The 14756-nt window shown below is 37.6% G+C and overlaps 2 protein-coding genes across 2 annotated transcripts; one reads left to right on the top strand and one right to left on the bottom strand.

Moving 5' to 3' along the window:
• Window positions 1–6169: 6169 nt before the first annotated feature.
• Window positions 6170–8770, bottom strand: LOC131437798 (transcription initiation factor TFIID subunit 5). Its single transcript, XM_058607380.1, has 4 exons — window positions 8360–8770; window positions 7377–8293; window positions 6716–7298; window positions 6170–6656 (listed from the first exon to the last, which is right to left on the bottom strand). Exons 1-4 carry the CDS (start codon window positions 8420–8422, stop codon window positions 6264–6266), a joined length of 1956 nt encoding a protein of 651 aa, XP_058463363.1. The 5' UTR covers window positions 8423–8770; the 3' UTR covers window positions 6170–6263.
• Window positions 8771–12157: 3387 nt separating this feature from the next.
• LOC131438372 (zinc finger protein 2-like) lies at window positions 12158–14151 on the top strand. Its single transcript, XM_058608372.1, has 6 exons — window positions 12158–12420; window positions 12482–12601; window positions 12671–13291; window positions 13344–13448; window positions 13503–13638; window positions 13704–14151. The coding sequence occupies exons 1-6, from the start codon at window positions 12313–12315 to the stop codon at window positions 14087–14089; spliced, it is 1476 nt and encodes a 491-aa protein (XP_058464355.1). The 5' UTR covers window positions 12158–12312; the 3' UTR covers window positions 14090–14151.
• Window positions 14152–14756: the final 605 nt, after the last annotated feature.

Below are 14756 nucleotides of genomic sequence, written 5' to 3'. Positions count from 1 at the left end.
AACCATACTCATTGAGCGTGTGCTAGCAAGAAAAGAGAACCGTATCGATAGAGCTGAAATACGAAACACGCTGAAATACGAAACACGCGAGCTAGCAGAAAACACGCACACGAAGTCTGAAGCACACGCTCGTGTACCGTGTTGCTACTAGATCGAAAGTCGTGTGCTTCGTAGAACCAGCTCGCAATTCAACTGGTGTGCTGGCCCTTCTTCTGGACTGGGTTCTAGCTCGTGAGCTGACTCATGTGCTGGCTCATTTGCTGACTTGAGTGTCCGATCTTTTTTTTATTCAATAATATAATATCATTTTTAGGCACACAGTGTCCGCTCTTGTCTTGTCTCTTGTCAGTAGGTGGACTGTACAAATCAATATTATTGTCAATTCAAATAATTAGTGGCTTTCACATAAGGTGATACTATTGTCAATACTCGACATTTTGACAATGCTATTGATGATGAATAATCGTGTGCATTCAAATGGGAATGACGTATTGACGAAGGATATACAATACTGAATATTGACTATAATATTGCCTCATGTAAGGGCTATACCGCTTAAATATATCAATTAATTGGCATAGAGTATTCTTTCCTCAATTTTAGAGAAAATCAACGTTCAGAGCATTCAATATTGCAACCAACGCAACGTCTAAACATTCAAAGGAGAATTGTATGTGATGTTAAGCGGTTTGTGCATGAGCTTCATGGGTATAGAGCAGCTCGTGTACTGAGCTTGGACATCACTGCTTCCAATTTCACTAACCGAGGCATTGACATTTTGACATGTATAATATTATTACAAAGCGTTCTTTGGATTGATAATAAATTACCCATAGCAACTATTTCTCAATTCGTTAAAAGAACTGCTCATCAGCGATGCCAGATAGTTGCCAGATAGTTGTTTCCTCGGAAATTTCGGCGGTCTAAACCAGAAAACAAGCTTTATCTGGTCACCAGGCAAACTGTTTCCGTAATTTTACATATAAAATACCACTTTCCGTAGACATCCGTAGAAATATTTCAATTTTCGTAGATTTTATCTACGGATCTGTAGAAAATCTCCGAATTTCCGTAAGTCTACGGAAATTCCCGTAGATCTGATGTCGCTGCAGGTCATACAAGACTAACAGAACCGTTCTGAATCAGTTTGAAATTTTTGGTGTCAATTTCTGTTTTGTTTTCTTTTCTATTAGGAGTCATTATGAAGAGCGATTTTACTACTTTTGCATTTCCAATCAGAATGCACTAGCCTTCATATCTCTCAAAATCATAATACCCACATGTTTGTACCTCGAAAATTTTTATAAAAATTTCTCTAAACAAGTTGAAAACTTTCTTCATGATACTAAAACCAGAAGTAGAGTAATATTTACTTTACCTTTTAGCCTTTCTCATATAGAAAGGTTATGCAATCACTGTGAAAACGGACTTTTGAAATGAGACCCAGAGCACCGAGTTTCATATACCATTCCATTCAACTCGTCGAGTAGGCCAAGTGTCTGAATGTATGTAACGTTTTGGTGCATTAACTTTTCTTGGAGATGGCTGAACCGATTTTCACATACTTAGATTCAAATGAAAAGTATTAAGATCCCTCATAAAAATTCTAAATTCCATCTTTATCCGACTTCCGGTTCCGGAAATGCAGGGTAATTAGTGTAAAATTCCAATTTTAAATAACTAATTCACTTTCCCCAGAGATGGCGTGACCGATTTTTACAAATTTATGTTCAAATGAATGGTCTTATAGTTCTACACAAAACCAGAATTTCACCTGGATCTGACTTCCGGCACCGAATTAAGAGTGTTGAACATTTTAAGCTCTGCAACTGCAACCTCAATCAGTTTCAATCGAAAGACTCTGTCAGTTGACTCTAAATGTATCCATTCTAGCTATACCAGTCTTCAGCTTCCGGTTCCGGAAACACCGGAAATAGTGATCGCGAAATCTAAAATGAAACGATCTCACTGTTCTGGGTGAGTTCAAATAAAAGATAGGCACTCCTTTTATCGGGATAAGACTCTAGAAAACACAATACCACCTCTACGAACGAAACACGCAGGCCCTTTTTTATCTATTATGTTTGCAAATGCACCCTAAATAAAACAATTTAATTCTTCAATTGAAGAATCTAGGGAACACTTCTGCGATTGCTGCTCGTAACTGCTGTAACGTACGACTGGTTCTTCAAAAACGAGTTATAAATAAAAACGCGGTGACTGATACCGCAGTGCTCCATAATGGAAATCAACTAAAGACAGTAGCGTACCTAGAGGGAGGGGAAGCGAAGGGGGCATTCGCCCCGGGTGCAACATTTGAAGGGGACGGCAAAGTCATCTTTGGGACCTTTTTTTTGCTCGTCGAAAATCTTTGCGGATTTCCGGATTTTGGTTCACCTTTTTTTGCTCTCCGAAGATCTTTGCTTTGTTTTTTGCTCACTAATCCAACGATATGAGCGGCAAAACTCTGATTTTGCCCCGGGCGCAAAATTTCCTCGATACTCCACTGACTACAGGGTGCTCCAGCTTTTATGTCGGTATGTAAACATTGAATAACTTTGAGAAAAAACAACCGATTTCTATTAGTGATGTATTTTTATTCAGTTTGGTTCCATACAATTTTTGGACTAGTTTTTGAAAACAATATCAATTAAGTGGCCATCTTTATTAGCAATTACAAAATAACTCCTTTTCCTACGTTTGCTATTACCTTTTCGGGCATCTCGGGTGTTATAACGTCGATTTCAGCATGTCGCATGTTGAATGTTTGCCAAGAGCTCGTCAATAGTTTGAGCAATTAGGGTTTTTTTTGTTTTGTGCAAAAAAGCACATATTTTGTTTCAACTTCCTTTGCGTTTCGCCTTCGGCTCGTCAGTGCTTAAAGCAGTTCAAGTAGAACTGCCATCTCCGCCTAGCAGTCCAACTTTAACCGCTAAGCAGACGCAAAGTCCACACTACTTATGTGACCCTTTAAGGATATAACACCAGGTGCCATATCCTATCTGACGTCTCGGGCGTAAACGAATGACGACTGGCTACTGGTCGCCGAAGAGTTTGAACATTTAGGGGTTTTTTGTTTTGTGCAAAAAAGCACATATTTTGTTTCAATTTTCTTTGCGTTTCGCCTTCGGCTCATCAGTGCTTAAAGCAGGTCAAGTAGAACTGCCATCTCCGCCTAGCAGTCCAACTTGAACCGCTTGAACCTGCTTAGCGGTTCAAGTTGGACTGCTAGGCGGAGATGGCAGTTCTACTTGAACTGCTTTAAGCACTGACGAGCCGAAGGCGAAACGCAAAGAGGCTTAGCGGTTCAAGTGGGACTGCTAGGCGGAGGTCGCAGTTCTACTTGAACTGCTTTAAGCACTGACAAGCCGAAGGCGAAACGCAAAGAGGCTTAGCGGTTCAAGTTGCATTGCTAGGCGGAGATGGCAGTTCTACTTAAACTGCTTTAAGCACTGACGAGCCGAAGGCGCGTTGTTTCGGTGGCAAAAATTGTACTTAATTGACTTTTCCAAGACATAACACTAATGGAAAAAAGTACACCCGTACACATTTACGACTTTTATTTATTAAAAGAGACATCGAGCGTTATAAAAAACTGTTAAAAATGTTTCAACAAAAGTGCAACCGTACTTCTGAAACTTTTATTTTATACTGCAAGAAAGTGTTGCCAGAAATCATGCGAAATTAAACGACTCCATAAAAAGCATATACAACAATTAGCTACTGTGGTTGTGTTTAATGCGCAGGCAACTTTTTGCATGCATTTTAGGAGCATTTACGCACCCATTCTCCACCAGACGGTGCTTTTGGTGTCACGGGTTGCTCAACTACATTACTATTACACTGGGAAATCTATGTTTATTTGATTTATGGTATTAGGTAATTCATCAACTTCGAAGATCAAATGGCTGTGACTTCTGGTTCCGGAGATTTAATAGCAAAAGTGACGTAACCGATAAAACGGGTTTGCTTTTTTACCGCTCAGTTTTTTTTTATTTAAAAGATATTTTTATTCCGGCCTATTTGCGTACAAGCTTTACGTGGCCGATTGAGCCGATTTTTTAAATAATTTTTTTTTTTTGAGTTGGATCTCGTTGTCACCCTTTTTCTAGGGGGAGAGGAGCTTCCATTTCCCTCCTGCAAGGATTGAGGGGCACTTCGTTCGTGGTTGGTCTCGTCATCCATTGCCGCATCGATGGTATTGTTGTCGATTTCCGTCTTCTTTTCGTTGCTGGTTTCTGTAGATGCACCTTGTTGTACATTGGTTGCAATTGCTGGTTGGTTGGAGGGTAAGTTGTTAACTGCAGCTGGTGTACTTTGTTCTATAGGGGATGATGATGGATTCGTTGAAGGGAATGCTTCATTGTTGTTGGTGGCTGTCACAGGTGTACTGGGGTTGCTTGGGGTTGATGTGAAGGAAGTGCTTCCTTTGGTGTAGTTGTCTCCTTGTCCAATTTATCACATGGCTTACCGTAGTGAACAGCTTTTTGGCAATATTGACATGTGGCCATCTGATTTGCACGGAATTCTTGTATCTTGACCGAAAATCACATAAGAAGGTTTAGCCTTCTTCAAGTGTATGCGTAATAAACGTACGCCATTTAGAATTCCGGGGGAAAAATTATTCCTTCTTCAACCTTCAAGTTCTCGTATCGAAGGTCGAATTTTGCACTGCCTGAAGTCAACAACAATTGTGTTCTTTCGTGTCGCGGTAGCTTTTGTTCGTTTGGTTCACTCATTTCGAGGTCGTTCTATTGTTCACTACACAATACTGTACTTGGTTTCTTCTGTCCCGAACGTAAGCGGTTTTGTTTTATCGACTGACTTGGATGAGATGTGAAAGCGAATTGACACTCAGTTTTCTTGGAGATGACTGAATAATAATCAATAAACCTAGACTCGTCTGAAGGCTTCTATTGGCCAATTGATGATTCATGAAGATCAAATGGCTGTGATTTCTGGTTCCGGAGATATAATGGTATAAGTGGTGCAAACGGCCAATCACATTTCTGCTTAACCGATTTAAATAATTGGATTGTGGATCGAGTTCGAGGATCATATGTCTGACACTTCCAGTTTCGGAGATATAATCGTACAAGTTACATAATTGACAAATTAATTTTTCTATCCACCAAAGAATAACCGATGATCGCGTATAACTGTAATATAGCTCACTTAGTTTGAGAAATGTTGCCGACCATATCACATAAGCTCTGAAGCATACTTTTGTGAACTACCCGAAACAACCTGAAATAATTTATGTCAAAAATGTGCCCAAATTAGAGTCAGAAATTATCTTAATAGAAGAGGCAAAACATTTTTTAATCAGAAGTGAACTTTTAAACAGCAAGAAAGTAGATTTTTTATGCAATTGTGGTACTTCTGGTTGCTTGGGTTACTTCAAAAATATATCTTTACGGAGTTTCAACTTGAAGCTGAATTTGTTCCAAAATGAATAAATTTGGAGAGTTAGTTTAAATACATCAAATATATTTCCATTCAAATCAAAATAACGTGCTTTTGAAATGTAGAAAAAACGTTTTGACAGAACCAGAGAACCAAAATTTTGATTACGCTACTCGGGAAATAAAAACTACCTATTGTTTGACTTCTTTTTACTTAATTTTGAGTTCTTTTGAATCTTTTCTTTCGTTCGGTCCTTCCATTGTTGTCAAAATACATAGAGAAAAAACGCCCAATAGCGAGAGTTTCGTTCAATAAGATAAAATTAAGTAAACCTTTACCAAAAAATAAGGTTATTGAACAGAAACCCCGAATTGAGTAGAATGCACTTAAAAATTAGGTTGTTTTGCGGCTCCGTGTACGCTTGAGAAAAATGGGAAATGTAAAATTGTTACCCGGCTTAAATTTTTCTGCCGATTGGCATATTGACTTTTAAAAATCGAATTTTTCGCAGACCTTCGTAAAAATTTGCAGACTTGAAATTGTTTCGACCTTATTTTGTGCTCGCCAAGTCAGTTTAGCGTATCATACTTTATAGAGAAATTGCTGCCATCAAGAAGTACTTGCAAACTGCAGATTTTTTTCGGATATACAGACTTTTGCGACCCTATCTGAAGATATTTGAAATTTTTACCTGACATCTCTGATTCGCATCCATTCACTGAAGCGGATTGATTCCAAATGAAAACAAAATTTATTTATACGAGGCAAAAATTTATTAAAGTTGGAAATTTCTAAAATACGTAGCACATACATAAAACCTTACATATTCAAAAACTAAACAAAAAGAATTGTTCAAATCAAACCGATCCTTCAAACATACCCACACCGAGTAGTAAATTTCGCCTTGTAAAATGTAGCGTAAGAAAAGGCGTTTGCTTCGTTGGGAACGAGCGCAACAAGTAAGGTTCTCCGTCACGTACGTCCGGATTATGCGAAACATTAACATTTTCACCACTGATATCCTCGCACAGTTTACTGAAATCCCAGAGCTTGAGACAACAATCCAAACCACCAGTTGCCAGTACAACACCATCCCGGCTGAAGCATAGTGAATGTATGGAAGCGGAGTGGCCGCAAAGAGCAGCAATCAAGTGACCATGAGCCAGATCCCAAATAAGAATGCGACAATCTGCCGAACCAGAAGCCAAATAGCGACCACAGATCGAAAAAGCCAGTGAGTAGATAGGGGCCTGCAATGAAAAAAAAAGAAAGTTTAGATTCAAGTTATTCAATAAACCAAAGAAATCACCTTATGTCCAGTCATCAACCGCAAATGATTGCCAACGCAAACATCCCACAGGCGAACTGTTCGATCGCTTGAACCAGTGGCGACGTAATTCGAGTTCGGATGGAAAATACAAACATCAACATCGGCCAAATGTCCAGCAAATATACGCAACGGCTGGTGAGAGTCGGTTGCCCAAAGTCGGGCGGTTTTGTCGTGTGAGCAACTCAAAAAGTAATGCCCATGAGGAGAAAACCGTACATCCCAAACGGCAAACTGGTGACCTTTGTAAACCACCACACATGTCCAGGTGTGCAAAGACCACAAACGTATGGTGCAATCTTCTGAACACGACAGCAGCATGGTTCTGTCCGGAGAAAAGGCGCACCGGAATACGGGCCCGCTATGGCCATGTAAAACTCGGCTAGTTTCCGCTTTGCGATCGTCCAACATACGGATGAGAACATCATCGGCGTCTCGATCGATTTCCTTTAACTGATCAGCAGATTTCATCTCTCGCAGTTTAACCGGCGATAGGGACCATACTTTGATAGACGAATCGGAAAATCCGATTGCAATTAAACTGGAATCCTCGCATATTTCAGCACTAGTGAAAGAAAAACAAAGAACATAATTGACATGTGATTTTCTCAACACATTGCGACTTCGCACTCCGAAAACTCACCACGTCACCGTATAGTTTGCATTCAACAAAGTATACATGCAAACGGATGGCAAACAATCGGGGCCCAGATTGACCCGCTTAGAAGCCTCTCTCAGTGCCTTAATCTTTTCCATCTTGTCTACATCCTTCAACTTTGGCAGCGGAATTCTATCAATCGGAGGTGCATTCGGATCCGATTTGGACTTCTTTGAAAATAACGGATCTTTTTTAGGCTTTTTCTTCTTCGGCTTATCCGGAGCATCCGGATCCATATCGTCATCTTCCTCGGGAGGAGCCTGTACCAACGTCTGTACATCCGGTTCTTTCAGCAGTCCATAGTATACCTTGACCTTGTTATCCAACCGCTTCGCTTCACCAATCATAGCACCGGATGTAGCATCACACTGAATTTTATTCCGTGCCACACCCTCATACAGATCAAAAAACAAGTGCTCATTTACAATGTTCAAAATTACTGATGCTTTCTTTTCATGGAGGTGTCGCTTCAGCAGTGATAACGTGTCGCGTGAGATTCGAATCGTAAAAGCATTCGATTTGAAGGTGTCCGTGAGATCGTTTCCACTCATTTGATCTCTCTTGGACACCATAGCCAGCTTAGCTAACTCGTCCTGATAATAATACTCTTGCTCCGGACCGAATTTCGTAATTAATTTTTTCGCCTGTTCTTCGTGGCTATTGTATACCAACTCAATATACATATGAACCAACACCGGGTACAGTATCAGCGCAAGCTCGTGGCGGTAGATATCCAGTGATTCCTCAACAAACCTCCGAAGCTCCATGTAGGACTGTTCATACACATCGGGATCTCCTTCGCTCTTATAAGCAGCCAGCACACTATTAACATCCGCTTCCCCTGCTGCATTTTCCGGAACATCCGTCAGACTGGCCTCTTTTTTAAGTATGTCTTCTGTGCCCTAAAGAATCAGAATTGAAATTCGGACCATCACCAACAAATACCTACAATAACTAGAAAAACTTACCTTTAAATTGTACTTTTTGAGCACGGCCAAAACGGCCATTAAATCCGTTTTGTTTTGAGCCATCTTTCGATTAAATTGCTTGATTTTATTTATAAATATTTCATATAAAATTCACCCAATACAATTTTTTTCGGCATATAAAGGAAATAACAACAGATTTGTACCAGGGATGCCAGGGCAAATTTTTAAACACACTAAAATCTGTAGTGGCCCCTTACACAAACATTAAAAATATCATTTTCAATAATCACTAAGTAATGATATTCCAAATTTGCATAGAAACCTCACTTAGATAAGAAAATGCACGCGAACTTTAACAAAAATAATGAATAAGTTCCAATACTAGATGCAAGAGCAAACTGATATAACTAATTCTTAGTGATCACTGAGCATACTCCGGATTTCCTCTTCAAAGTGAATGTCGGCATGTGACTTTTAAGCCGTTTATGCCCCGTTTACACTTCTGCTGGCTGCCAGCATGCTGGCGTCATTGTACTGCCCTCTTAGGAAAAAACGTTCAACTGTGGTCCAATGATCCAAAGTATTAGACCAACGAAGGACCATCGTTGAACGTTTTTTTCCTCAGAGGGCAGTACACTGACACCAGCATGCTGGCAGCCAGCAGCAGTGTAAACGGGGCATTAAACGTAGGATATTTATTTTGTTCAGAAAAACTGTAATTTTAATACAAATTTGCAAGGTTGGCAACGCTATTGTTACCATCTTACGCTTGCTGCACTGAAACAAAACATTACTTTCTTTAATATAAAAAAAAAACAAATAATATTTTTTAAAAAGATCCTATTGGCACATTGTCGTAAAACTGAAATGTAGAGGCGCTGCTTGTTTGGAGATGATACCACAGACTAACAGACAGGACACTCAAATTAGATTCTTTAACCATATAAACGGTCATTTCGAATATTCCTTTATTTGGGACAGTACTCACATGTGTCATGATGGCACCACGTTACCCTATCAAAAACATTCTGTCTGTCATCTAGACTGTGTTTATTTTTTTCATTTACCAACCGAGCTGCCATTCATACAGAATTACCTGTAATGTATTGATTTGTATATCTCCATGCGAATTTCATGCAGGATACAGATTTAATACATATTGCCAAAACTATATAAAGAATTGTGCCTACTTCTCATCCTACAACGCAATACAAAATCGAACCCGTTTTGTTACAATATTTACTTGCTTCTGGTCTGCCGTCACTTAATTTCGGGTGAAAATTACCAACACAATCAAAAATAGTCTAGATGAACAACGTTGAGTAAAATAAATGTTTACCTTCCAACATCGCTAGAAAAGTTAAATATATTATCAACGTAATCCAAAAATTTATTGTGACGATTCATTTTCAAATATTTCAATGAAATCAGGCTACCCTGCAAGCATCTGATCGGTGTTGACAAACGAGGGGAAACCAACTAGTAAAAAAGCTTTTACGTAACACAAGGGGTGTACAGATAGTAAATAGTTCGCGCAGTACAATATAGGTGGAACTAGTGCATAACGAAAAATTATTTTTATAAGAATTTACTCATACTGTCATGTCTGTTAGTCTGTGATGATACTTTCAGCAAGAGCTGTCAAATCGGTAGGAAAATTTTTAATTACTACATCTTTTTAACGATTTCTTATGAAAACGGGCCAATTCATTTAAAAAATCATAGTCAAAATTTTTATTCTGTGGTGGTAATGTTGATCTTAATTTATTGTGCGAAATCTACACTGAAATGAAAATCTTATTTATATTCATTAGAATTGTCATCATATTCACAATATAATTTATAGAAGTTATATGGAAACCTATAACCGTTATTTAAAGTGTACGTTAAATGTAAATAGACTTCACCATAATGAAAATTTTAAGAATATCCTATATGATTTATATGTATATCCGATGAAACCTCACACGTTACATAATTTATATTCATTGGATGTGTAATATAAATCGTATGTAGATGATAATTCATAAAACATATATGACAACTTATGACCATTAATGGAACTCTATATAAAATCTAACTGATGTTCAATAAATTTTATATCTTAATAATCTTTATGATATTGATAAGAATACCATATACAAGTTATGCGAAAAGTCGATAAAACTTAAGCCAATATAATTTTAATAGTCATTACATTTTTCTATGGATTGCATGCTTATTATATTTAATAAAAGTCATGTGAAAACTTATAACCTTTATTGGAAGCGTATATAAAATCTGCGAAAAGGAAGAAAAAGGGACACTGCTTTCTTAAGCTGAAGGAAATAGCAAGTTTTATTGCGATTATATTTTAACTTAGACATATAATGGAGTTTGTTTTTACGAAAACATATGCGTGAATAGTACTGCATGTAGCTGAGGAAAGAGTTGTGTCCTCGATATTCATCATATAATATAACTTCAACAAACAGTTTTTTAGGAAGTTGTCAATGTTATTTTAAATCACTGATAAGATAGCTCATTCAACTTCGTTCAATGATATGCTCTAACGGACCATGAAATAAATATCCGGTACGTTTCATTACTCTGTCTATCTAGTAAGAGGATTTAATTTTTTGATTTTCAGTTTCGGGATCCCACTTCTCCTCCACAAATATCAGGAGGTGCTCAGTTCCAAAGAAGTAAGTGTAGTTAAAATATTAAAATAAAATTATATTATGACGCTTTATATGCGAAAAATATAGCAATAAGTTTTTGATAATTATTTTTATTATAGTTTTCGATTCCCATAAACACCATAATCCCAGTATTTTTAATTTGAATCTTATACGTATCACTTGGTCAATCAAATGGCAATCATTTGATCTATTTATAACTGCTATATTGAACTGGTAAAACCTACATCGAAAGTTATATATAATATGCGCTTCATGAATTCTTCCAATGTATGTTGTGTGGATATTTAGTAATAGTTACAAGGCACGCCAATAAATTTGACTTAGGCTGGAAATTTCATTCGTTAAAGGACAACCTTGTGGAAATAACGTTAAGAAAAGTTTTATGTTTCAAAAGATTATCTTATATATTTGACATGATGTTGAATACACCTTGTAGCTATCATTGGAAATGCTAATAGTGAAAAATCATTAAAATATCATATAATGTGAAGAAGAAAATTTGGCGCAGTGTAGGACAATTTTAAATCAGATGTTTGATGACAACACGTGAATAATAATTTTTATTACCCATATTTGTAAGGTTTTGCCATTTGCATTCGTTCAAACTCAAATAAATGGAAAAATTCGTCAAAAATTTTTCTAAATGCATTGGATATGTCAAAACAATCACCATAACGCTATCTCGTGGTGACCACGCTGATTGTATTGTTCAATAGCCGCCCTTACACGTGAATTATTTCTGTCATTTTTAATGATGACTAAGTAATGATGTATTTCAAATTTGCATAGAAAACTCGTCATTACTGCACCATACACGTTCATTAAAATGTTATTATTTTTTAGTAATGACATTTTTGATGACTCGTGTAAGGGCCGCTTATCAAATTTGAAATACATCATTACTTGGTCATAATTAAAAATGACAAAAATAATTCTCGTATAAGGGCCGCTTGTAATATTTTTCTGAGTGCACGATCATTAAAAGTGTCATTATTAAAAAGTAATGTCATTTTTAATGAACAGTAATGCAGTAATGACGAATTCACAGACATACCTAGTTTTTCGCGTTTTTCGTATTTACAGACGTTTTCAACCCTGTTTGAAGATATTTGAACTTAATACCTGGCATCTCTGCTGGTATTTGAAGTTTCTTTATTATTAATTTCATTAGATGAATGATTCTATATTATTAGCCTGAAATAGAAAATAAATAACTATCCGTGAAAATACATTTACGGGTGCACCCCAAAGCAGAAAAGTGAGTTAATTGAAGAAGTATTCGCCCACATATTTTAGATTAGCGCTTTTGCAATGGCTATGTGTCGAGCGTGTGGTGATGAGTTTTCAGCAGACCGGCAAAAACATTATCAGAACTTACAAAAATATTCCGATATATACTTCAATTTGACATCAATTAAGGTTTGTTTAACATCGAGTTGAAAACTATACATTGAATTGGCTTCTTCCATAATTTTTCCAGTTATTGCCAGACGAAGATCCCGCTCGGCAGCGAATATGCAATGTTTGTCATCTGAAGCTAATAGAATTCAATCAATTCCGCACCGTTTGTTTACAGGTTCATTACAAGCTTACTGTGGTGGTAAATGTTTTGACTGTTATTTTTTTATTTGTTTCGCACTCGCAAATATAAATTGAATTTAAATTTTAGAAAACTGAAAATGAGATTGATATTTCGGAACCCACTGTGGGAGAAAATGAACCAGTTGTGGAGATGCTCAAAGTTGAGTCCATGGATACTCCAGATGAAATTTCGACCTCAGTTCATAAATTTGAAGTTGAAATGCATTCAACTGATAAGCAAACGCCAGAGCAAAAGCAAATCTCGTCGACAAGTGACAACAGTGATATAGATTCTGAAAAACTAATCGAACCGACAGCGAGAAAAAGAAAAAAGAGATCTAAGAAATGCGAAGAATCTAACAGTAAAGATCAATTGATCGATTGCAAGCTTTGCCCGAAAAAATTTCGTTCTGAGGCCCGTCTGGCCGGTCATATGCGCACGCATCAGGGTCTAAAACCAGCGCTTTGCACTTACTGTGGAAAAGATTTTCAGAAGTATATCAGTCTGAAGTTTCACATTCAACAGAAGCACTCGGATAAACAACTAAAATATCCATGTGATTATCCCGGTTGTGAGCATGTTTACTCGACTAAGCAGGGCATGACCAACCATAAAAAAAGGCACGATCCGAATTTTGTTATGCCGGAACCGAAGCACAGTGTGTGTGATCAATGCGGAAAAACGTTTTCCACAGGCGGAGCTTTGAAGGTAGGTATTACCAAACAATCGTACACATTATCTCTGTTATCTGTCCTTCCAGAAACACAGCTATATACATACCGGCGATATGCCGTTCGAATGTAAGGTGTGCAAAAGAAGACTTCCTACGGCACACAAATTGAAGGAACATACGATGAGACACGAGGTATGAGAAGAAAGAATTACGATGAGGAATGGTTTAACTGATTTGAATTTACAGGGAATTAAGAATCACGTTTGTCCGTACTGTGGCCAAAAGAAGACAACCCGGCATGAATTGAAGGTCCATATGAATTACCACACTCGAGAGAAACAATTTACCTGCCACGTGTGTGCTCAAGTTTTTTCCAATATAGGTTCATTCATTTTTTTTATTTAAAACGTATCATCAGGTTTAGATTACTTTTTTAACTTTTTGTAGGCAATATGAGTCGGCATATAAAAATCGTACACTGTGGAATTAAAGCGTTCCCTTGTACTTTCTGCGATCGGTCCTTTGGCAAAGCTGAAACATTAAAGCACCACATTATGACACACACGGGCGAAAAACCACATGAATGTACGGTTTGCGGTAAACGATTCATCCAACAAGTGGCTCTGCAAACGCATATGAAAACACATCGGAAGCAAGAACGCTTACAGTCTACGATGGATCCTACAACAGCCACACCGTCGCAACAACAGCATGCCCAGTTGCTGCAATCTGCTATTCCACCAATGACGCATATATCAGTACCACAGCAGCAGAGCTCTCAACACTCATCAGCTGACACCTCGCCCGTCTGTTTAGGTGGTTTTATTAACTAGAACGATCCTATCTTGAAATACATCTATGCTTTAAAGAAGTCTGTTAAAACCCTTTATTATTCAACCATTTTCCGTTTAAATTGCTCAATGAACAATTGGTTAGTTCTAAACAAAAGCGATCGAAAAGCCAAGCAGAATAAAAACTCACGATTTTGTTGTTTTTTTTATATGTCCAAAACATTTATGACCTTTTAAGCCCTTATTACCGTTCTCACTTCCACTTCCCCTTTCACTTCACTTGATTTTATCTATTACCAGTATTCCGCAAAATGTTGGTGGCGTGATGTTCATAATGACATCAAGGTCGTCCAAATAATTACTTTTGTCTCTGAAGCGACTTTCGTTATAAGGCCCTAAATTCGCATCGCTCGATTTTCACAGTGAAGTGATACCAATAATAAGAGTCACCATCACTTCACACGGCTTTCACCGTGTACTGATACCTTAAAAGACTAAAACACAACTCATTGAAGAAAAACTTTTTCTAAAAGTTTCCACAAAAAGGAATTTGAGTGTGTGCTTATGGTTAAAGAAGCTGGTGCGAGTGAAACACATTCTCTTCGCAAAATCGCTGTCGCCTAAACACACCCAAGTGACCACTGACGCGTGCAGGTGAGCGAACACCTCTATGATATATTTTTTTTAAATTTACAGAAGGTAGCGCAGG

This window comes from Malaya genurostris, chromosome 3 (assembly GCF_030247185.1).
Source record: "Malaya genurostris strain Urasoe2022 chromosome 3, Malgen_1.1, whole genome shotgun sequence".
NCBI lineage: Eukaryota > Metazoa > Arthropoda > Insecta > Diptera > Culicidae > Malaya > Malaya genurostris.
The sequence above is the reverse complement of the archived record's forward strand: the minus strand, read 5'-3'. Positions and strand labels throughout refer to the sequence as shown.

Bases quoted from the DNA above. Each gene is read 5' to 3' on its own strand.
- LOC131437798 (XM_058607380.1), bottom strand. From the start codon at position 8,422: ATGGCTCAAAACAAAACGGATTTAATGGCCGTTTTGGCCGTGCTCAAA. The intron at 8,294-8,359 runs GTAAGTTTTTCT...CTGATTCTTTAG, and splicing joins TCAAAAAGTACAATTTAAAG to GGCACAGAAGACATACTTAA. The intron at 6,657-6,715 runs GTGATTTCTTTG...TTTTCATTGCAG, and splicing joins GGTTGATGACTGGACATAAG to GCCCCTATCTACTCACTGGC.
- LOC131438372 (XM_058608372.1), top strand. From the start codon at position 12,313: ATGGCTATGTGTCGAGCGTGTGGTGATGAGTTTTCAGCAGACCGGCAA. The intron at 12,421-12,481 runs GTTTGTTTAACA...TAATTTTTCCAG, and splicing joins TCAATTTGACATCAATTAAG to TTATTGCCAGACGAAGATCC. The intron at 13,292-13,343 runs GTAGGTATTACC...CTGTCCTTCCAG, and splicing joins CCACAGGCGGAGCTTTGAAG to AAACACAGCTATATACATAC.